This window comes from Saimiri boliviensis, chromosome 21 (assembly GCF_048565385.1).
Source record: "Saimiri boliviensis isolate mSaiBol1 chromosome 21, mSaiBol1.pri, whole genome shotgun sequence".
In the NCBI taxonomy this organism is placed as follows: Eukaryota; Metazoa; Chordata; class Mammalia; order Primates; family Cebidae; genus Saimiri; species Saimiri boliviensis.
In genome coordinates, this window is record NC_133469.1 from 13,072,658 (window position 1) to 13,094,251 (window position 21,594).

The 21,594-nt window shown below is 56.6% G+C and overlaps 1 protein-coding gene across 7 annotated transcripts in view; it reads left to right on the forward strand.

Moving 5' to 3' along the window:
• Window positions 1-21,508, forward strand: part of PLA2G6 (phospholipase A2 group VI) — a 56,514-nt gene extending 35,006 nt beyond the window's left edge. For 6 of the 7 annotated variants that reach the window (XM_039463044.2, XM_074391124.1, XM_039463045.2 and 3 more), the window contains 9 exons: window positions 3,467-3,575; window positions 6,525-6,603; window positions 9,447-9,610; window positions 10,410-10,560; window positions 17,307-17,443; window positions 17,773-17,927; window positions 19,382-19,549; window positions 20,426-20,499; window positions 20,743-21,508. In XM_039463044.2, the coding sequence (XP_039318978.1) occupies window positions 3,467-3,575; window positions 6,525-6,603; window positions 9,447-9,610; window positions 10,410-10,560; window positions 17,307-17,443; window positions 17,773-17,927; window positions 19,382-19,549; window positions 20,426-20,499; window positions 20,743-20,917 (1,212 nt within the window). In that variant the 3' untranslated portion in view covers window positions 20,918-21,508. Of the gene's footprint in view, window positions 1-3,466; window positions 3,576-4,596; window positions 4,759-6,524; window positions 6,604-9,446; window positions 9,611-10,409; window positions 10,561-17,306; window positions 17,444-17,772; window positions 17,928-19,381; window positions 19,550-20,425; window positions 20,500-20,742 lie in introns of all 7 variants that reach the window. The other variant, XM_074391127.1, reaches the window with a different exon arrangement.
• The last annotated feature ends 86 nt before the right edge of the window (window positions 21,509-21,594 follow it).

Here is a 21,594-nt window from a genome sequence, read left to right on the forward strand (position 1 = left end):
ACGTCTGTAATCCCAGCACTCTGGGAGGCCAAGGTGGGCGGATCACCTGAGAGTTTGAGACCAGCCTGATAAACATGGAGAAACCCCATCTCTACTAAAAATACAAAATTAGCTGGGCGTGGTGGTGCACGCCTGTAATCCCAGCTACTCGGGAGGCTGAGGCAGGAGAATGGCTTGAACCTGGGAGGCGGAGGTCACGGTGAGCTGAGATTGAGCCATTGCACTCTAGCCCGGGCAACAAGAGTGAAACTCCGTCTCAAAACAAAACAAAACAAAACAAAACATCCTGGCAGGAAAAGCCTGAACGTGCAGCCCAGCAGCCCATGGCAGGTGCTGGGCACCTTTGTTGGTTTATTATAGAACACAGTTCCTGCCCTCAAAGGCCTAACAGTCTGGTTCAACAGCTAGAGTCTGAACATGCTAAATCTAGCAGAGGAGGATGTTATTGTGTTACAGACACATGTGTGTTCACATACTCTTTTTTTTTTTTTTTTTGAGACGGAGTCTTGCTCTGGCACCCAGGCTGGAGTGCAATGGTACGATCTTGGTTCACCACAACCTCCGCCTCCTGGATTCAAGTGATTCTCCTGCCTCAGCCTCCCATGTAGCTGAGACTACAGGCGTGTGCCACCATGCCAAGCTAATTTTTGTATTTTTAGTAGAGATGGGGTTTTACTCTGTTGGCCAGGCTGTTCTCAAACTCCTGACCTAGTGATCCACCTGCCTTGGCCTCCCAAAGTGCTGGGATTACAGGTGTGAGCCACCTCGCCCAGCTACGTGCCTGTGTTCCATGGCAATACGGTATGTGTATAAGTCAGTTCACTATCTCAGTGACAGAACATGAGAGACCCCTGGAACTCTAAAAGAAAGTCGATTCAGGACAAATTCAAGAACATCCTGTTTTTCTTTTTTTGAGTCGGAGTTTTGCTCTTGTTGCCCAGGCTGGCGTGCAATGGCATGATCTTAGCTCACCGCAACCTCCGTCTCCGGGGTTCAAGCGATTCTCCTGCCTCAGCCTCCCAAGTAGCTAGGATTACAGGCACATGCCACCACACCTGGCTAATTTTGTATTTTTAGTGTAGACAGGGTTTCTTCATGTTGATCAGCCTGGTCTCAAACTCCTAACCTCAGGTGATCTGCCCACCTCAGCCTCCCAGAGTGCTGGGATTACAGACGGGAGCCACCGCGCCCTGCCAGACATCCTGTTTTATACCAAAGGTCAACACTTAGGAGAGATGTTGTTGCCCAAAAGGCTGAAACTATAAATAGTTTGCTTTTTGAAACTCTGGACATTTTTAGCACTGGGTGGGCCCTTGGAATGATCTAGTTCAGTAGTTCTCAAGTTTTTGGCCTATTTGATCCCTTTATACTCTCACAAATTATTGAGGATCACAAAGATCTTTTAATGGTCTGGATTTTATTTGTCTATATTCACTCTATTAGAAATTTAAAGTGTGAAAATTTCAAAATATTTATTGCATTTAAAAATAATATCTATACCTACTATGTATGCACAAAAATTAAAATTAAAAATTTTTTTTTTTTTTTTTTTTTTTTTGAGACGGAGTTTTCGCTCTTGTTACCCAGGCTGGAGTGCAATGGCGCGATCTTGGCTCACCGCAACCTCCGCCTCCTGGGTTCAGGCAATTCTCCTGCCTCAGCCTCCTGAGTAGCTGGGATTACAGGCACACGCCACCATGCCCAGCTAATTTTTTGTATTTTTAGTAGAGACGGGGTTTCACCATGTTGACCAGGATGGTCTCGATCTCTTGACCTCATGATCCACCCGCCTCGGCCTCCCAAAGTGCTGGGATTACAGGCTTGAGCCACCGCGCCAGGCCTAAAAATTTTTTTAAAGCTTAAAAAATAACTGGCCAGGCACAGTGGCTCACGCCTATAATCCCAGCACTTTGGAAGACCAAGATGGGTGGATCCCCTGAGGCCAGGAGTTCGAGACCAGCCTGACCAACATGGTGAAACCCCATCTCTACTAAAAATACAAAATTCGTGGGCCATGGTGGCATGCGCCTGTAATCCCAGCTACTCAGGAGGCTGGAGCAGGAGAATCGCTTGAACCAGGAGGCAGAGGTTGCAGTGAGCCCAGACGGTGCTGCTGCACTCCAGCCTGGGCAACAAGAGCAAAACTCCATCTCAAAAAATAGAAAAAGAAAAAGAAACTATTCTTAAGCTCACAGACTCTCCGAAAGGGCCTCATGCATGCACAGGCATCCCCAGGTCTTACTTTGAGAACTGCTGAAGTATTTTGGTGATTTTCATACCATCTTCGCAGTTTTTGGCATGTCCATCAACCACCTTTACAATTCTGTAGTTAATCATCTCTTCAAACTGGCTCACTTTTCAACTGACTTAAATTTCTTTTAAAAGAAATGTTGCTTCACTACCATAAATGGCCATCCATCCATCCATCCACCCAGTGCCAACCATAAAAGGTAACCACACACACAGAATCACAGTTAGTGATGAAAACACACACATACCTGTACCCATAGAAGTCCTAATAGAACGTGAAGAACTGTTTGGAAAACCCAATTCTAGACGCACCACTTCATACTCTAGCAGGGAAATTAGGTCCCAAGAAGAGGGAGGTGACAAGACCAGAGCCCAGACTTCTAGGTGGCTAGCCGCTTGGTGCGTCCTGTGAAAGCATGCCATGCCCTGTGCCCCTGCCTGGCCTCCAGTTGTTAAAATGCTTGATGCTCCCCTGAAGGCTGATGTCAGGGGCATGTGTGTTCAGTGACCCCTCAGGGATGACACCCTGGACTGGGTGGGTAAGATGGCCTTCCTTGCCCTCACCCACCCTCTCCCTGCTCCTCCCGAAAGCCATCAGCAGCTGACTTACTGTATCCCCGTGGCTCCTGGGTCAGGGTACAGATGCGCTACTTCTTTGGAGGTGGAGCTGGCAGAGCTGGGGCGAGTCACCTCTAGTTTCTGCCTGGGTTCTTTTTTTGAGACGAAGTCTCAGTCTGTTGCCTGGGTGGAGTGCAGTGGTGTGATCTCGGCTCACTGCAACCTCCGCCTCCCGGGTTCAAGCAATTCCCCTGTCTGAGCCTCCCAAGTAGCTGGGACTATAGGTGCCTGCCACCACACCTGGCTAATTTTTTGTATTTTAGTAGAGACAGGGTTTCACCATTTAGTATTTAGTAGAGACAGGGTTGGCCAGGCTGGTCTTGATCTCCTGACCTTGTGATCTACCCACCTTGGCCTCCCAGTATACTGGGAGGGATTATTAAGCCCTCACCTGTAGGTGCTTTTAAGCTTGTTTGTCAGGGCTCCAGCCATCAAATGGCAGATTGACTGGGGTAGGGTCAGGAGGGTTCCAGTGTCTCCCTGTGCTGACGAGAGGCCTGCTGGGTGAGTTGACAGGTTAGGGCAGGCAGCCAGGGGTCCCTTTGCTCTTCAGTTCCCTGAGCAGTTACACATCTTATCCTCTCTCCATCCCTGACAGAAAGACAATGTGGAGATGATCAAGGCCCTCATTGTGTTTGGAGCAGAAGTGGACACCCGGAATGACTTTGGGGAGACTCCTACACTCCTAGCCTCCAAGATCAGCAAACGTATGTGCTCTGCACTCTGGGGCCAGAGTGGGGTGAGGGTGGGATGGGCGCAGGGACTGAGGAGGAGGGAAGTCCCAGCCATCAGGCGCCAGTGTCCTGTGCTGACTCGCCCTGCTCAGAGCTGCCAGGAGTGCCTGGCACTCAGAGAGGGAGCTTCCTTACCCAAGCACAAGGGCCCTGAGCAGTAGATGCAGGCTCACCAAGGAGCTTGCCATACCAACATCCTCTTCCCTGCAGCCCCCGCCCCACCTCAAGGTGCTGAGACTCCCAGCAGGGGTGGGGACAGGAGAGGCAGCAGCAGCCCTCTTCTCCCACTGTGGGGAAATTCACTGATGGGACCACTGGCTAGAATGACCTTAGGGTGCATGCGCTACATTGCACCAGCCCCGAGCATGCCTGTGTGGACGGGAGTGCATGGACCCACGCTGCACGCTTGCCCAATGAGCCTTAGCTTCAGATCTGGACAGAGCAGATCCCCCTCACCAGAGGCCTGGAGCCCACTCTGGAAGGTTTCAGGGAGCCGTGGGGGTCACTGTGGGCAGGTACCTGATGGCACCAGTGTATGCGTGCCAGGGCACATGCAGGTGTCTGCATACACCGAAGCTGTTGCCTCCTTTTCAATGATCCCATCCATCAGATGGAATAGGTGCCCACGGGCTGGCTCACTAGTCCCTTTGGAACCCTCAACTGTCCACTTAGCATTTTTGAGACTCACTGAACGTGGACGCAGGAATCCTGCTGTCTTGGCTGGAGTAGAAGGCCAGAAGGGGTTCCCAGAGTCATCAGGCAGAGTGAACACCGACCTCCTCCTCCCATATCCCATGGTCAGTCTCCAGCCCCTTCCCTGGCCTTAAGAAGCTGCTTGGGATGTACCAGCCTGGGGGCAGCACCCCCTGTCAGGGGGTGCCCAGGGCCTGGTTAACTGGGACAAGGGACAGAGTGTGGAAAGGAGGGGCCTCTCCTTTGCATGTGGCACCATTTATGATCCTGTGTGATCTCCCCTTCCCCAAACCATGACAAGTTGTCACCAGGAAGGCGATCTTGACTCTGCTGAGAACTGTGGGGGCCGAATACTGCTTCCCACACATCCACGGGGTCCCCACGGAGCAGGGCTCTGCAGCACCACGTCACCCCTTCTCCCTGGAAAGAGCTCAGCCCCCACCGATCAGCCTAAACAACCTAGGTAGGCCTCGCCCCGCGACTCCCTCTTCTCCAGCTGGTTCCCAGGCCTCACCAAAGCAACAGGATCCCCAGGACGGAAGGCACTGAAGGAAGCAGGGGAGGGTGGAGCTGGATTTGTCAGCCTCCAGGCAGCCAGCAACCCACAGATCCCAGGGGCCTAGGGCGTCCCTGGCTGACGTCTCCCGGTCCGTTGCCCCTGAGAGGATGTGCCCTGCACACAGTCTCAGGCCTGGGCATTTCCAGTGGCACCCACAGGGTGGCTACACTCGTTGCCCTCCTGTCCCTAGGGAGCTCAGGGTGGACAGTGAGGAGTGCTGTCAGGGGTCTGGGGGCCCAGGCCCTCCGGCTTCTCCTCTGTCACTCTGGCTTCACCTCTATCACACTGTTTGAACCTCGGTTGAACCTGAGACCTGTGTGCCCCCTTCCTGGCCCCGTGGTGACTTTCAGGCATTGAATGTGGCCACACAGCCAGCATCTGCCCCGGTACCTCCTTGGTACCCAGGGAGACACCCCCAGGCTAGACGGGGCCCTTTTCTAGGCTTTCTGTCAGCTGGCCCACCCAGGGACCTCTATTGTTTGGGAGTGGCATTCCCTGAACAGAGGGCAGCCGAGAGCCAGTCCCTGGCGAGCCATACTTTTGACTGTGGTGGTGGCAGCACCTCCAGCCAGGGTAGCCCGACCAAGCCTGGAGCTCTGGAGAGGCACCATGACCGCCACCCTTAGTCCTTCTGGCTCTACCTCTGTCTCCCCTCCCGGGAACTGCTCCCTCCACCTCCCGTCTTTATCTCTCAATTTTGCAGGCAGTCACCCAAGCCAGGCCGGATGGTGGGCCTGGGGTGCGGCGTCAGATGGGTAATGCCCTGGGCCTGGAGAGGCCGCTGAGCCTAGCCATGCGACATTAGCGCTAGCTCTCGTTCCCAACTCGTCCTTCTCAGCTGCATACACGTGACATGCCCCTCCCCTGCGCTGTGTCCCCTGAGCTCTGTCCTTGGCCTCTCGGCCACTTTCCTGCTTCTTTTGTCCACCGCACAGCCATGTGCTCTGGGGAGGAGGAGACACCGCTTCGCAGCCCGCGGTTCTGCTTTGCTGCTTCTAGACCCTGCACAGTGGTGGGGGGCTGTCAGAGTTGGGGCCACGCAGGCTGCTATGCCAGGCACCTGGAGGCTGGGCTGCTTGCAGGAGGGGCAGCTAGTCAATTGGGTGGGCATGGGGCAGGCCCCAGACGCAAAAGAACATGTGGGCAGAGTGGCTGGTGGGCCACTGGAATTTCCAGACCTGGGATCAGGACAAGGGGTGTCTCCCTTCCTCCATGGACTTAAACTCTGAGGAGCATCGTTTTGACTAAATGATGTTGGCGAATCGTGAATCCCCTTTGAGCCTCACTTGTCAACATGGAATACGAATTCTTAGCCCCTGTGGTTATCAGCAGCATCGCTCCGATGCAAGAAGCACTTGTCTGAGGAGGACACTCAAGGGTGTTCATGCCTCGGGGTTTCAAGAGGAAGACATTGAGGGGAGTTGGGAGCTGGCTAGGCAGGGTGGGGAGCCCTTCCCCTTTCCACTCCAGCCGTTTCTCTCCTGTGTCCTCTGGCTCAGCTTTCTCCTGGGACAAAGAGTCCTTCCTGGGGGCAAGGGACAGATGACGGGGGAGTGGGGTGAAGGTGTGGCTGTGGGCAAGGCACAGCCCAGGTTTGATCTAGGGAGCCCTGGGGTGGCAGGGCTTGGGGACCTGCCTGGCCACAGCACGCCCTGCCCTGTGCCTCACAGAACTGCAGGATCTCATGCACATCTCTCGGGCCCGGAAGCCAGCCTTCATCCTGGGCTCCATGAGGGACGAGAAGCGTAGGTAAGTGGATCGAGAGCGGGGACAGAGGGGGGAACGTGTGCACTTCCTGCCCTTCACCCCCGACTGTTGCAGGCTCGGGGCTTTTCTCTCTGCACCCCCACAGCCTGCAAGGTGGCTCTGCTCCTAGTCATATAGTCCTCAGCAGAGACAGAGCGTGGAGAGTCTGTGTCACTCGTTCATGAATTCCTGGCGGTGCAGGCTCTGGGGGACCAGCCCAGAGTGTCAGACTTCTTGGACTTGAGGGGCTGGCACAGTGCTCTGGCCTCCCTCTCTGACCCTCCTCATGGCTGGAGGAGAGGGAGATGCCCGAGTACCCCCGGGGAGATCTCAGCGGCTGCTTCCCACTGCTCCTACCAGCTTTCTTAATCGTCTCCCTCTGCAGAATAGTGGCATGGGCTGCCTTCCCCAGCACCTGCTGTATACCGAGGTCCATTCTAAAAGGGAGGCCTGGGTGACAGGACACGGAGAAGAAGCCCAGGCCTTACCCTTCAGGCATAATCCTGGGTGCCTGGAAATCAGTGCCAGCTGGCACGGCATGGTACCAAGACAGATGTCTTTCCAGCCATGGTGCTGGCTCCACCTCCCTTTATTGCTGCAGTTGATTAATTTATTCTTTATTAGCCTCTCATGCTCCAAACAGCCTTCTCAGGGAGGAATTAGTAACCTCGTTTTGCAAATGCAGAACCTGAGCCCCTGAGAGGTTAAGTGACTTGCTCAAGGTCACACAGAGTGAGTGTCAGGGTGGCGACTCACACCCAGGTCTTCCGAACGCACGTCCTTCCTGCTACCCCAGGCTCTCTCTGGGTTTTCTGGTGCCAGCCCCCTTCGGGGAAAGCTCTTCTCAGAACCAGAGGCAGCTCCACTCCCAGGGCCAGGCTGTGATCGTGCAGCTCTGTGGGTCCCCACACATCCAACTCACTTCCGTGCCACCCCGTTGTGTGCCCTGGAGGTGCCCCTGCCCCAGAAGCATTCCCTCCCCTGTGCCCCCTGCATGCCTGCGTGCACACACACATGCATACACACATACATGCACACGTGTGTACACACAAAAACACGAACACATAGATACACATGCAATCCACACCCACACGCACACACACACACAAGCACATGCACTCACACACATCTGTGTACACTTGCAAACATGGACACGTGCACAGATGCACATAAAACAAACATGCACACGTGCACACATACAGACACGAACACATGCACACATGCACATCCATCCACACATGCACGCACATGCACTCGTGTGCACACATGCAAACATGGACACATGCGCACACACATGGACACACACATGCAAACACATACGCACACACCCCGCCGTGCAGGGACTGAGGCAAGGCAGCTGCATCTGAGGGAGGGCTGACATTTCTCAGAGGAGGAGAAACAGATTCCCCAGATTCTGGAGCCTCAGCGCCCTCCCTGGAGCAGGGCTGAGGGGAGAGTCAGGAGACACCTCGGTGCCTCCCCACTTGGACCTTCCAAGCTAAAGAGCCCTGCACCCTCTGGGTTGATCTCTTGTCACCAGCCCCGCACCTTCAGGAGTCTTGCTTCTTTGCTTTGGGCCCCAGCAGCAGCGTAGCCTCCCCTGCTACCTGTAGGCTTGCTGAGGGGTTGGGCACCTGGTCCAGGAAAAGACCCCTAGAGGTGGGATCCAGGCCTCCTCCATTTATCAGCCTTCTCGGGCACCTCCTGCATCCCCTCGATACGCAGCACTGCCCAGAGCAGAGGTGCTCGGCCTCTGCCCTCATCGAGCCTCCCAGTCAGTGCAGGAGGAAGAAAGTGAAAGATGGTAAATGGAGTAGAAGCATCCTCCGTCAGGAAGTGGGTGGAGCAGGGTGCTGGTGGCGTCAGGGCAGGCTTCTCTCAAGCAGTGGCATTCAAGCTGAATTGGGATGACGAGAAGATCAGAGGAAGGTTCCAGGCTGAGCAGACCACAAAGGCGTTCCCCCAGGGCATGGCCAAGTGAGGACAGGCAGGAAGTGGGGAGACAGCGTCAGGGCACGCCGGAGAGCATGTGACTCAGGAGCGGCAGACGCGGGTTCCGGTCCAGATCCCATCCATGGGACTTTGTTCGCGTCTGGGAACAAAGTCTGAGCTGCACTCCCTCCTTCACTCAAAAATACGCACAGAGAGCAGGTGCAGTGGCTCCTGCCTGTATTCGCAGCTACTTGGAGGCTGAGGTGGGAGGATCACTTGAGCCCAGAGGTTGAGGCTGCAGTCAACTGTGATTGCATTACTGCACACCAGCCCAGGCGACAAAGTGAGACTGTCTCTGTAAAGAAGCACGGCGATGTCAGGAGGATCTGCCTCAGGCGTTTGGGAAAATGACATGAGCTAATGCTGGTGGCACCCTCGCGCAGCCCCTGGCACGAACCTCTTCCTTCCACCACCCCTCCTCCCCTGCTTCTCCTACCTTGCGTGGAGGGCCCTGATGCCCCCTGACTGCCCATTCCAGGTCTGGCTGTAGGGTCCCGGCCCCTCCTCCCCCAGCCTTGTTTATCAGGCACCTGCTTTGGGTCAAGACTGATACCAAAATCAGGTGTCTCAAGTTGGGGAGACTGACCTGGAGCCTGCTGGGATGGCGTCTGGTCAGTGAGGCCATCCCCCAACCTTCCTTTGCCTTTCTCTGTTGTACTCTCCACCCACTGAAAATATTAGACATTTGTTCCTTTACGGCCCTTCCCCCAACCCCTCCGCAGGGTGAGGTTCCTCAGGTCTGTCTGGGTCCATCTGCCAGGCCACAGCTGCAGGGGACAAGGGCTATGAGGGCGGATGTAAAGTGCTGGGCTGTGGTGGGACCCTCCTCTCTGCCACCGCTGTTCCCACTGCAGCCATGACCACCTGCTGTGCCTGGATGGAGGAGGAGTGAAAGGGCTGGTCATCATCCAGCTCCTCATCGCCATCGAGAAGGCCTCGGGTGTGGCCACCAAGGACCTGTTTGACTGGGTGGCGGGCACCAGCACTGGGGGCATCCTGGCCCTGGCCATTCTGCACAGTGAGAGCTGACACTGGGGACAGGGCCGGGGGTGGGGGGTGCTGGGCTGAGACCTGCCCTCAAGGGGGCTGAATTTGTTTTCAGAGTTTTGCAGAAAGAGGATGGAGGGGGAGGGGAGGGCTGTAAGCCCTTTGTGGAGGCTAGGGGTGGGCTGCAGGTGCTGGGGTCCCAGACTGGAAGGAGAAGAGCTGGGCACACGGGCTTGGGGCTCCCCTACCCTCTGGCCACAGAGGGTAGAGCTGACTGTGTGAACTTAATGGGGTAGAAAATATTTAATAAAAAACATAGCAAGCATTTTTTTTTTTTTTTTTTTTTTTTTTTTTTTTTTTTGAGACGGAGTCTGTATCTGTTGCCCAGGCTGGAGTGTAGTGGTGTGATCTCAGCTCGCTGCAACCTCCGCCTCCTGGTTCAAGTGATCCTCCTGCCTCAGCCTCCCAGGTACCTGGGACTACAGGCACCTGCCACCACACCTGGCTAATTTTCGTATTTTTAGTAGAGACGGGGCTTTAGCATGTTGGCCAGGCTGGTCTTGATCTCCTGACCTCATTATCTGCCCTCATCTGCCTCCCAAAGTGCTGGAATGACAGGCATGAGCCACTGTGCCCGGCCAAAAAGGGGGCTTTTCTCTCCCTGTCCGGGAAGTTGCAAAGGAAGGGCCCAGAATGTGGGTTTGCTTAGGCCTCGGTAAATGCACCTCCTCCAGCCACCTCCTGTGCTCAGACTCTCTGCAAGCTGTTCTCCTGGGGGAGCCCAGCGTGTGGCCGTCCTGTCTCCCCACCTCCCATCCCCTTGTTCCTAGGTAAGTCCATGGCCTACATGCGCGGTGTGTACTTTCGCATGAAAGATGAGGTGTTCCGGGGCTCGAGACCCTACGAGTCAGGGCCTCTGGAAGAATTCCTGAAGCGGGAGTTTGGGGAGCACACCAAGATGACAGACGTCAAGAAACCTAAGTAAGCCTTGGCGCACTGCAGCTGTTCCCTGGGGACAGAGGGCTCCCCGTCCTGCCTGGGGTGGGGAGCAGCTCCTGGAGAAGAGGTGAAGAGCACCCCACCCTTGAGGGCAGCAGAGGGAACCCCCCTCCCAGGGAGGCAGAGGGCTGGGGTGTGGCTCTCGTTTGGGCATCCATACACCCGCTGAGCCTGGCTCTGCCCTGCCTGGCCAGGGCTCTGGGACTTCCCTGGAGAGAGCCTGGCCACCCTTCTCCGAGACCACCTGGGCAGAGCCTGGCTTTTCTCTGCCCAGGCAAAAGGAACCCACTGACCTTTCAAATGACATGGCTGAACAGTTTCTCACAGTTGAGACAGCACTTGCTCGCATGATCGGACTCCTAGGTTATAATCATAGGGCTTCAGTCCTGCCTTTAATTTAAGGCCTGCAAGACTTGAACTAATTTAAGTCAGACTAAAGGAGAAAGTCGTGTCTCCAGGAGACATTTGTTTGGGAGGCTCAAATCCTAGGACTAAGCAACGCATCCCATTTGGGGCTGGATGAAAGGTGTGTTCCATGCAGAGTATTTTGAGCATTTCTTAGTGATTTTTTTGTATTTTGAAAGTGAGTCTCCCCCGGCTTCAGGAGCCTGGCATCCCCTCTGTGGTCTTCCCTAGGGTCCAAGGCTGGGGACTTTAAATCTCTTCTCCCACTCTGGGGCTTGTCTTTGCTTTGAGGTGTCTCCAGGTTGGTTTGTTTGTTTTTGGTGGGCCCATGTTCTTAATGGGTAGAAAATATTTATAAATATTTTTCTTCTAGTGGTCCCTTCTCCCTCCCTCCCTCCCCCCTCCCTCCCTCCTCCCTGCCTCCCTCCTCCCTGCCTCCCTCCCCCCTCCCACCCTCCTCCCTACCTCTCTCCTCCCTCCCTCCCTGCCTCCCTCCTCCCTCCCTCCCTCCTCCCTCCCTCCTCCCTGCCTCCCTCCTCCCTGGCGCCCTCCCCCCTCCCTCCCTCCTCCCTGCCTCCCTCCCCCCTCCCTCCTTCCTCCCTGCCTCCCTCCCCCTCCCTCCCTCCTCCCTGCCTCCCTCCTCCCTCCCTCCCTCCTCCCTGCCTCACTCCCCCCTCCCTCCTTCCTCCCTCCCTCCCTCCTCCCTCCCTCCCTCCTCCCTGCCTCCCTCCCCCCTGCCTCTCTCCTCCCTCCCTCCCTCCTCCCTCCCTCCCTCTTCCCTCCTTCCCTCCTCCCTCCCTCCCTCCTCCCTCCCTCCTCCCTGCCTCCCTCCTCCCTGCCTCCCTCCTCCCTCCCTCCCTCCTCCCTGCCTCACTCCCCCCTCCCTCCCTCCTCCCTGCCTCCCTCCTCCCTCCCTCCCTCCTCCCTGCCTCCCTCCCCCCTCCCTCCCTCCTCCCTGCCTCCCTCCTCCCTGCCTCCCTCCCCCCTCCTTCCTCCCTGCCTCCCTCCCCCCCTCCCTCCCTCCTCCCTGCCTCCCTCCCCCCTCCCTCCTTCCTCCCTGCCTCCCTCCTCCTTCCCTCCCTCCTCCCTGCCTCCCTCCTCCCTGCCTCCCTCCCCCCTCCTTCCTCCCTGCCTCCCTCCCCCCCTCCCTCCCTCCTCCCTGCCTCCCTCCCCCCTCCCTCCTTCCTCCCTGCCTCCCTCCTCCTTCCCTTCCCCCTCCCTCCCTCCTCCCTGCCTCCCTCCCCCCTCCCTCCTTCCTCCCTCCCTCCCCCCTCCCTCCCTCCCTCCTCCCTGCCTCCCTCCCCCCTCCCTCCTCCCTGCCTCCCTCCCCCCTCCCTCCCCCCTCCCTCCCTCCTCCCTGCCTCCCTCCTCCCTCCCGCCCTCCTCCCTGCCTCCCTCCTCCCTGCCTCCCTCCCCCCTCCCTCCCTCCTCCCTGCCTCCCTCCTCCCTCCCTCCCTCCTCCTTGCCTCCCTCCCCCCTCCCTCCTTCCTCCCTGCCTCCCTCCTCCTTCCCTCCCTCCTCCCTGCCTCCCTCCTCCCTGCCTCCCTCCCCCCTCCCTCCCTCCTCCCTGCCTCTCTCCCCCCTCCCTCCTTCCTCCCTGCCTCCCTCCCCCCTCCCTCCTTCCTCCCTGCCTCCCTCCTCCCTCCCTCCCTCCTCCCTCCCTCCCTCCCCCCTGCCTCCCTCCTCCCTGCCTCCCTCCCCCCTGCCTCCCTCCTCCCTGCCTCCCTCCTCCCTGCCTCCCTCCTCCCTGCCTCCCTCCCCCCTCCCTCCCTCCTCCCTGCCTCCCTCCCCCCTCCCTCCCTCCTCCCTGCCTCCCTCCCCCCTCCCTCCCTCCTCCCTGCCTCCCTCCCCCCTCCTTCATTCCTCCCTGCCTGCCTCCCCCCTCCCTCCCTCCTCCCTGCCTCCCTCCTCCCTCCCTCCCTCCTCCCTGCCTCCCTCCTCCCTCCCTCCCTCCTCCCTGCCTGCCTCCCCCCTCCCTCCTTCCTCCCTGCCTCCCTCCCCCCTCCCTCCTTCCTCCCTGCCTCCCTCCCCCGTCCCTCCCTCCTCCCTGCCTCCCGCCCCCCTCCCTCCCTCCTCCCTGCCTCCCTCCTCCCTGCCTCCCTCCCCCCTCCTTCCTCCCTGCCTCCCTCCCCCCTCCCTCCCTCCTCCCTGCCTCCCTCCCCCCTCCGTCCTTCCTCCCTGCCTCCCTCCCCCCTCCCTCCCTCCTCCCTGCCTCCCTCCTCCCTCCCTCCCTCCTCCCTGCCTCCCTCCTCCCTGCCTCCCTCCCCCTCCCTCATTCCTCCCTGCCTCCTTGCCCCCTCCCTCCCTCCTCCCTGCCTCCCTCCTCCCTGCCTCCCTCCTCCCTCCCTCCCTCCTCCCTGCCTCCCTCCTCCCTCCCTCCCTCCTCCCTGCCTCCCTCCTCCCTGCCTCCCGCCCCCCTCCCTCCCTCCTCCCTGCCTCCCTCCTCCCTGCCTCCCTCCCCCCTCCCTCCTTCCTCCCTGCCTCCCTCCTCCCTCCCTCCGTCCTCCCTGCCTCCCTCCTCCCTCCCTCCTTCCTCCCTGCCTCCCTCCTCCCTCCCTCCCTCCTCCCTGCCTCCCTCCCCCCTCCCTCCTTCCTCCCTGCCTCCCTCCCCCCTCCCTTCCTCCTTCCCTCTTTCTTTCCGTCTTCTCTTCCCACCTCCCTCCTCCCTTCGCTTACCCTCCCTCCCCTCCCGCTTTCCTTTTCCTTTTTTTTTTTCCTTTTTGAAACAGGGTCTTGCTCTGGGGCCTGGGCTGGAGTATATTGCCATGAACACAGCTCACTGCAGCCTTGATCTCCTGGGCTCAAGCAGCCCTTCCACCTCAGCCTCCGAGTAGCTGGGACTGCAGGCATGTGCCACCACACCCGGCTAAATCATGTTTTTTTGTAGAGATGAAGTTTCGCCATAGTGCCCAGGCTAGTCTCCAACTCCTGAGCTCAGGTGATCCTCCTGCTTCTGCGCCCCATTCCAGGCGTCAGCCACCGTGCCCAGCCTAGTCTGTGCTTTTGATGTCTCATTCACGAACTGCTTTGCTCATCCCCAGGCAGCACACAGTTCTCCTGTGTCAAGTTGGAAAGCTCTCTAGATCTGCCTTTTACATTTAGGTCTTCTATCAGCCTGGAATGGATTTTCGCATGAGGGTGAAGTCCGAGATCTTCACTGGCCGAGAATGGCCGAGACCGGCCAATGTTTCCCACATGACTGGCCGATTTCCCAGCTCCATCTGTGAAGTCTGCCTTTCCCTCCGCATCCATGGGGCTTGCTTCCTCAGCATTGGGTCAAGCGTCCCTCTGCGCTTAGATCGGCTCCAGGCTGTGGTTTGTTCCACTGGTTGGAAAGCTGTCCCTGTGGCCGGCCACAGAGCCTACATGATTGCAGCTGTGTGATGAGTCCTGGTGTCTCTGGGCAGCAGATCCTCCACCGTGGCCTTCTTTAAGAATATCAGGGCTATTCTTGGAGGCAGTAGTGAGAAGAAGTGGTTACAAGCATGGGCCCCGAAGTTTCCTCTTTTCAAAAATAGGAATATGCCAGACATGGTGGCTCAAGCCTGTAATCCCAGCTCTTTGGGAGGCTGAGGTGCAAGGATCACTTGAGGCCGGGAGTTCAAGACCAGCCTAGACAACATAGTGAGACCCACATCTCTATAAAAAAAATTTAAACTAACAATTAGCTGGGCATGGTGGCACATGGCTGTAGTCCCAGCTTCTTGAGGCTGAGATGGGAGGATCGCATGAGCCCTGGAGGCTGAGGCTGCAGTGAGCTGTGATCACGTCACTGCACTCCAGCCTGGACAATAGAGTGAGACCCTGTCTTGAAAACAAAACACACAAACTATAAAAAGAGAAATATTTATAAATTCTACTCCATTAAGAACATGGGTACCCCCCAATAAATAAATAGAAATAAACAAAAACACCATAAAGGGAGTGAAAGTACAAACCACAGAGTGGGAGAAAAGATTTCAAAGCCATACATCCATCAAAGGACTCACTTTCAGCATGTGAAAAGATCGTTCAGAAGTGCTCAAATAGTAACCACCATTTCACTTTCTTTTCCTGTGAGTTTGAGTATTCTGGGTACGTCTAAGTAAAATTTGTAGGCGGTAATTGATTTGGACCAGGATTCTGTAAGAGGCCCAACAGACCAAACCAATACAGAGTCACTCATGCTAAGTGAACCTGGTTAGCTTCTTCGTATACCCATGTAACAATAGCTGAGCTCTGGTTAGCTACAGCAGCCATCTTTCGTCGGCTGCAGGTGGGCAACTGATTCAAACAAGGCAAACCAGTTCAGCTCCACACCTCACTTTGGTTTTCAGTCCGTCAACACTGCCTGACTACATTGCAGGCTGGAGTTCTTTGAACGTAAGCTGGTTCTGTGGACTGCCTGGCTCTCATTTCACCAATGAAAGCCAACTGATATCTTTAAATTAGTTGCAATTTTATCTTTGACATTACCTCATGTAAGTGGAATCATAACAGGGTTTGTCTTTTTGTGACTGGCTTATTTCACTTGGCATTCATGTTGTAGCATGTGTCAGAATTCTGTTCCTGGGTTCAAGCAATTCTCCTGCCTCCACCTCTCAAGTAGCTGGGATTACAGGCATGCACTGCCTCACCCGGCTGATTTATTTTTTTGTTTTTGTTTTTGTTTTTTAGTAGAGACAGGGTTTCTCCATGTTGGTCAAGCTGGTCTCGAACTCCTGACCTCCGGTGATCCACCAACCTCAGCCTCCCAAAGTGCTGGGATTACAGACATGAGCCACTGCACCCAGAATTTCCTTCTTTTTAAGGCTGAGTAACATTCCATTGTCTGTACCCACCACGTTTTGCTTCTGCATTCATCCAGATGGATATTTTGGTTGCCTCCTTTTGGCTATTATAAATAACACTGCTGTGAACATAGGGTGTGCAAATACTGGTTTGAGGCCTACTCTGTATTACTTCTAGAGAGAATTCTGATGGGTTCAGTTCGCTAATGTTTTGTTTAAGATTTTTGTGTGGCCAGGTTTGGTGACTCACGCCTGTAATCTCAGCACTTTGGGAGGCCAAGGCGGGCATATTGCCCGAGTTCAGGAGTTTGAAACCAGCCTAGGCAACATGGTGAAACCCCGTCTCTATTAAAAAATAAAAAATAAAAATAGCCATGTGTGGGTGGTGGTGCCTATAGTCCCAGCTACTCAGGAGGCTGAGGCAGGAGAATTGCTTGAACCTGGGAGGTAGAGGTTGCAGTGAGCCGAGATCACGACACTGCCCTCCAGTCTGGGGAACAGAGTAAGATTCTGTCTCAAAAAGAAAAAGAAAAAAATTTTGTGTCCATGCTCATGCTCGTGGGTGAGCTTTACCCATTTTTTCCTATTTTGGGTTTTGAGGGAATATTTCCTCTTTGTATTTTTTTCTGAAAGAGTTAGTGTAATAGTGACTTTATTTTGAACTTACGGTAGCCTTTGACAGTCAATTCTTCGAGGCCTGGAGTTTGCTTGGTGGGAAGATTTTTGATGATGGAATTAATTTCGTTAGTGGTTGTAAGACTGCTCAGGGTTTCTAAATACCTTTTTGAGTTAGTTTTGGTTAAGTGAGGTTTTTCTAGGAATGTGTCCCTTTCATCTCAATCTTTAAGCTTACTGACATAGAGTCACTCAAAATACTCTCTTTTTTCTAATGCCTGCAGCATCAGTTGTGAGGGCCCCCTTTTCTTTTCTGATTCTGATAACAGATAACAGACACCTTTTATCAGTCTTGCCACAGGCTTTTCCATTGGATTAGCCTTTCTTTCTTTTTTTCCTTTTTCTTTTTTTTGAGACAGAGTTTCACTCTTGTTGCCCAGGCTGGAGTGCAATGGCACAATCTTGGCTCACCGCAACCTCTGCCTCCCGGGTTCAAGAGATTCTCCTGCCTCAGCCTCCCGAGTAGCTGAGATTACAGTCATGTTCCACCATGCCCAACTAATTTTGTATTTGTAGTAGAGATGGGGTTTCTCCATGTTGGTCAGGCTGGTCCCAAACTCCTGACCTCAGGTGATCTGCCCGCCTCAGCCTCCCAAAGTGCTGGGATTATAGGCATGAGCCACCGCACCCAGCTGGATTGGCCTTTCAAAAAAACCAGCTTTTACTGAATTGCCCTCCCAAGGTTGGACCAATCTGACACTCCCCCAGCACTGCTGGAGAGAGCCTGTTTTCGGGGGCTGGTCAGGGGAGAAGCCCACCATCCTGAACAGAGGTTGGAGCTGGCACTCTGCTACCCAAGGCCTGGGCTGAGAATGTCGGGGAAGGGGAAAGGTGGGTGGACGGGTGGCTCTGTGGTCCTCCCACCTCATTTCTCCCCAGGGTGATGCTGACAGGGACACTGTCTGACCGGCAGCCAGCTGAACTCCACCTCTTCCGGAACTATGATGCTCCAGAAACTGTCCGGGAGCCTCGTTTCAACCAGAACGTTAACCTCAGGCCTCCAACTCAGCCCTCAGGTTCAAACCGTGTTTGATGCATCCATGGGGAGCGACTAGCCTGAGAGGCTGTGGGGTGCCGGGTGGGGGTCCTGCCCTTGCCACTGACCCACCTACTGTGCTGGTCTTTATTGGCTGAGGACAGGGATTGCGAGGGCTGGTGGGGGGGGGAGCTGTCAGGTCCCCATCAGGTTAGAAAAGTCCCTGGCAAGTCCTTAGCTGGACCTGCCTTCCACCAGGATGAATTGGCCAGACAGTGTGGCCTGGTGGGTCCGCACCTTGAGATCTGAGTGCATGGGTTTTATACCAGTCCCTTATGCCCCTGGGATGCCCTCCCTTCCTGCCCCCAGACCAACTGGTGTGGCGGGCAGCCCGAAGCAGTGGGGCAGCCCCCACTTACTTCCGACCCAATGGACGCTTCCTGGATGGCGGGCTGCTGGCCAACAACCCCACGCTGGACGCCATGACCGAGATCCATGAGTATAATCAGGACCTGATCCGCAAGGTGAGTGCCTCAGGCCAGAGGGCCTGGACCAGCTGCTCCCAAGAGCCAACCCTGTTCCAGCAAACCATGCTAGGGACTGACCCCCAGGACGGCAGGTGGTTTTTACAAACACGCACTCATTCATATGTGCATGCAGGGCAACTTGATGTCACTGGAACCTGTGCTGTGGGTGGGGTCTGCCTGGAGCACTGTGCTAAGACAGGGTCTAAGGCCCACTGTGTTCTAAGGGTGCGTGAGTGGGGAGGGCGGCACGCATACCACGAATGGGCCACTCTGGTCAGCCTGGGGATAGGACACCTGCTTGCCCTTGAGCTCACCTCTGTGAAGAGACAGTCCAACAGGAGCATGCGCCCCCACGGGTTGCCAGTGCTGTGGTGGAGGACTGTGATGCCTCTGCTGAAAGATCCGGGGGCTCAGAAAGGGCTCCATGGAACAGAGGACCCATCATGAGGACTCTGGGGACAGGGCAGTGCAGAATCAGTGATCTGGAGGAAGAGCAGCCGCCCTTCCCCTGCGGAGGTACAGCTGAAAGCAGTGAGGGAGCAAGCTCGGTGGCTGAGCTCCAGCCCTGGAGCCAGAGCGCCTCGGAGGGGGGTTCCCGGTTCTGCCCATGCTTCACTGCAGCTACTGAATGGGGCCATCATGGTGCCTCCCTGAGGAGGCTGGGAGGCCTTGGCATGCTGTTGTCTGTGAAATGGTCACAGCAGTGCCTGGACCTTGAGCTCCATCCTTGCAGAGGCTCTGGATGGACAGGGAGGGGAGCGCCCTCTAGGGGCCAGATCAGGCAGGGCAGGCTTCCTGCAGGTGGCAGACTGTCAGACACCAGCCAGTCTAACTCTCCTATTGCATGCGGATGGGGAGCCTAGAGCCAGAGTGGGAGGCATCACTCAAGATCATCCAGCAAATTGGCTGCAGAGCTTGTTCTGAAACAAGAGAGGCAGCACCCAGGGCCCGGGTTCAAGCCTTAGCCCCTACTTCCCTACCCTGGGCAGCTGCTTCTGGGCCTGAGCTTCGCTGAGAGTCCTCATTTGCGAACTGGGTGATCAGTGCCCGCTCCACAGACTGACAGGAGATTAAATTCAGTCACGATGCAAACACCTGGCAAATCACAGGCACCAAGGAACACTCTGCCTTTCCTCCCTTAGCCTCGACTTGACTTGGGCTAGCATCAGATGGGGTGGGCGGGATCCTTTTCGCAGCTGGTGTATGTGTGGTCCTGCTGCTACACAGGTGCTGTCCCGAGCAGATGGCACGTGCCGCCTGCACCAGCCCTTCTGGGGGGGCCTGCAAGGGGCTGGTTGGAAATCATGCCGTGTATGCTCTTGCCACCAGAGGCCTTTTGCCCTGTCCTCATGTGCCCCAGAGCCCAGCCTTGGGCCTCCCCTTGATGCTCCCCTGCGTGTCCCCTGCCTGTGGAAGATCCCCTCTGACTGCCCCTGTCCTGTCCCCAACAGGGTCAGGCCAAGAAGGTGAAGAAACTCTCCGTTGTTGTCTCCCTGGGGACAGGGAGGTCCCCACAGGTGCCTGTGACCTGTGTGGATGTCTTCCGTCCCAGCAACCCCTGGGAACTGGCCAAGACTGTTTTTGGGGCCAAGGAACTGGGCAAGATGGTGGTGGACTGTGTGAGTGTGGGCCCTTCCCCCAGGCCACTTCCTTCAGGGTCTGCAGCCGAGGTTGATGGCTTCCCCCTCGTCCTGTGGGGCCTTTGGTGTCAGGGGAGACAATAGGGCTTTAGCCAGCTGGAGAGAGTCCCCAGTTCAGAGTCTCAGTGCGAGGCAGGGCCCCTCAAAGACCACCAGCAGGGGTGTTTTCAAACACTTTGTAGCTGTGGATGCCTTTCTGCAAACAGCACTGTGGAGAAGCCCAGAGTGGACAAAAGCTCCAGAGTGGGCCCGCCCAGGTGGCCTGCCCCTAAAATCCCAGCAGTTTGGGAGGCTGTGGTGGGCAGATCACTTGAGCCCAGGAGTTCGAGACCAGCCTGAGCAATATAGTGAGACTTGGTCTCCACAAAAAAATTAAAACTTAGCCGGGCATGGTGGTGTGTGCCTGTGGTCGCAGCTACTCAGGAGGCTGAGGGGGAAGACTGCTTAAGCCCAAGAGGCAGAGGCTGCAGTGAGCTGTGATTGCGCCACTGCACTCCAGCCTGGCAACAGAGGGAGACCTTGTCTAAAAAAAAAAAAAAGGAAAGAAAGAGAAAAAAAGAATGAAAGAAACAAACTAACTTCAGGGAGAGGGGACATGGAGGCCTATGCACTCAGCTGCTACCCTTTCCCCAACTCACCACCCCCGAAGGGGCTCTGCTGAGACCCCTGCCCCTCTGATGGCACAGCTGGGACTGTCTCTGCAGTTCCAGGAAGAGGTCTTGTCCCAGCCACTCTGCTGCTGTGTGGCTCAGGCTGACTCAAAGAGCCTGGGGGTCCCCAGGTGGGGGCTCCGGGAATGCATGGCAGGGCCGGACAGGTGTGAGCTGGTGGCTCACCAAGCCTGCTTCTCGCCAGTGCACAGATCCAGACGGGCGGGCTGTGGACCGGGCCCGGGCCTGGTGCGAGATGGTCGGCATCCAGTACTTCAGGTGAGGGCTCAGCCCACCCCCGGCCCTCAGCCCCCGCCCCTGGCCCCCCAGCCCCTCACCCCTAGACCCCCTCAGCCCCCCGCCCTGGCCTGGTCACTCACTGCCCTTCCCCTCTCAGCTCTGGTGTGGACTCTCCCTTTCCCTGAGGGCCTGCTCTGTTCCCCAGCACACCCTGGTCCTAGCTGTTGTCCCCTGCCCAGCCTGAGCATCCTAGGGTGACCCCTTCTTCCTTGGCCCGGACAGATTGAACCCCCAGCTGGGGACGGACATCATGCTGGATGAGGTCAGTGACACAGTGCTGGTCAACGCCCTCTGGGAGACCGAGGTCTACATCTATGAGCACCGAGAGGAGTTCCAGAAGCTTATCCAGCTGCTGCTGTCACCCGGAGGGCCTCCGGCCTCACAACAGCCCAGCTGACCTCGTCCACTCAGCCCCTGCTGGGGAGCCCAGGCCAGGCCCAGCCACTGCCCTCCTGGGCAGATCCGGGCCCAGGCAGCTCTGCGTCCATAGACCGGGCCTGGGAGGGTCCCAAGCTGCCTGCCTGAGGCTGGTCATGGAGGCCACTCTCCCCCAACCCCCTGTTCCAGCACTTCTGTCATGTCAGGCTGGGAAAGTCTAGAGCTCCCGTTGGCCCCTTTCCCTGACTGTGAAGGACAGCTGATTCCCCCATCAGCTCAGACACTAAGGGTACCCGGGCGCAACCATACCCTGCCGCAGCCCCAGCCTCCAGCAAGGGCACTCCCAGGCTTCCTGGAGGGTGCAACCCACTTCCTCTGCCCTCTGCCCTGTTCCCAGGAGTCTGGAGCTAGAGAAATGGGGTGTCTCCCACCCCATCGGCCTGGCCGCAGGAGCGGGATGCCTGTTGGACTTTGCCTCTCACTCTGACCCAGCCCCTCAGCTGCCCAACCCCAAGAACTCTCAGCTCTCAAAGGTCACTCCGGGGAGCTTATTCTTCCCAATGGAAGTGGCTTAAGAGCCAGAACTATGAAATAAACCATTTGGATTCAAGTTCACCTGCGCTGTGTGTGCAGTGGTGTGAGTTCCCCAGCGTCTCTCAGCCTTGACCGGCCGTTTCCTTTGTATACCCAGACACT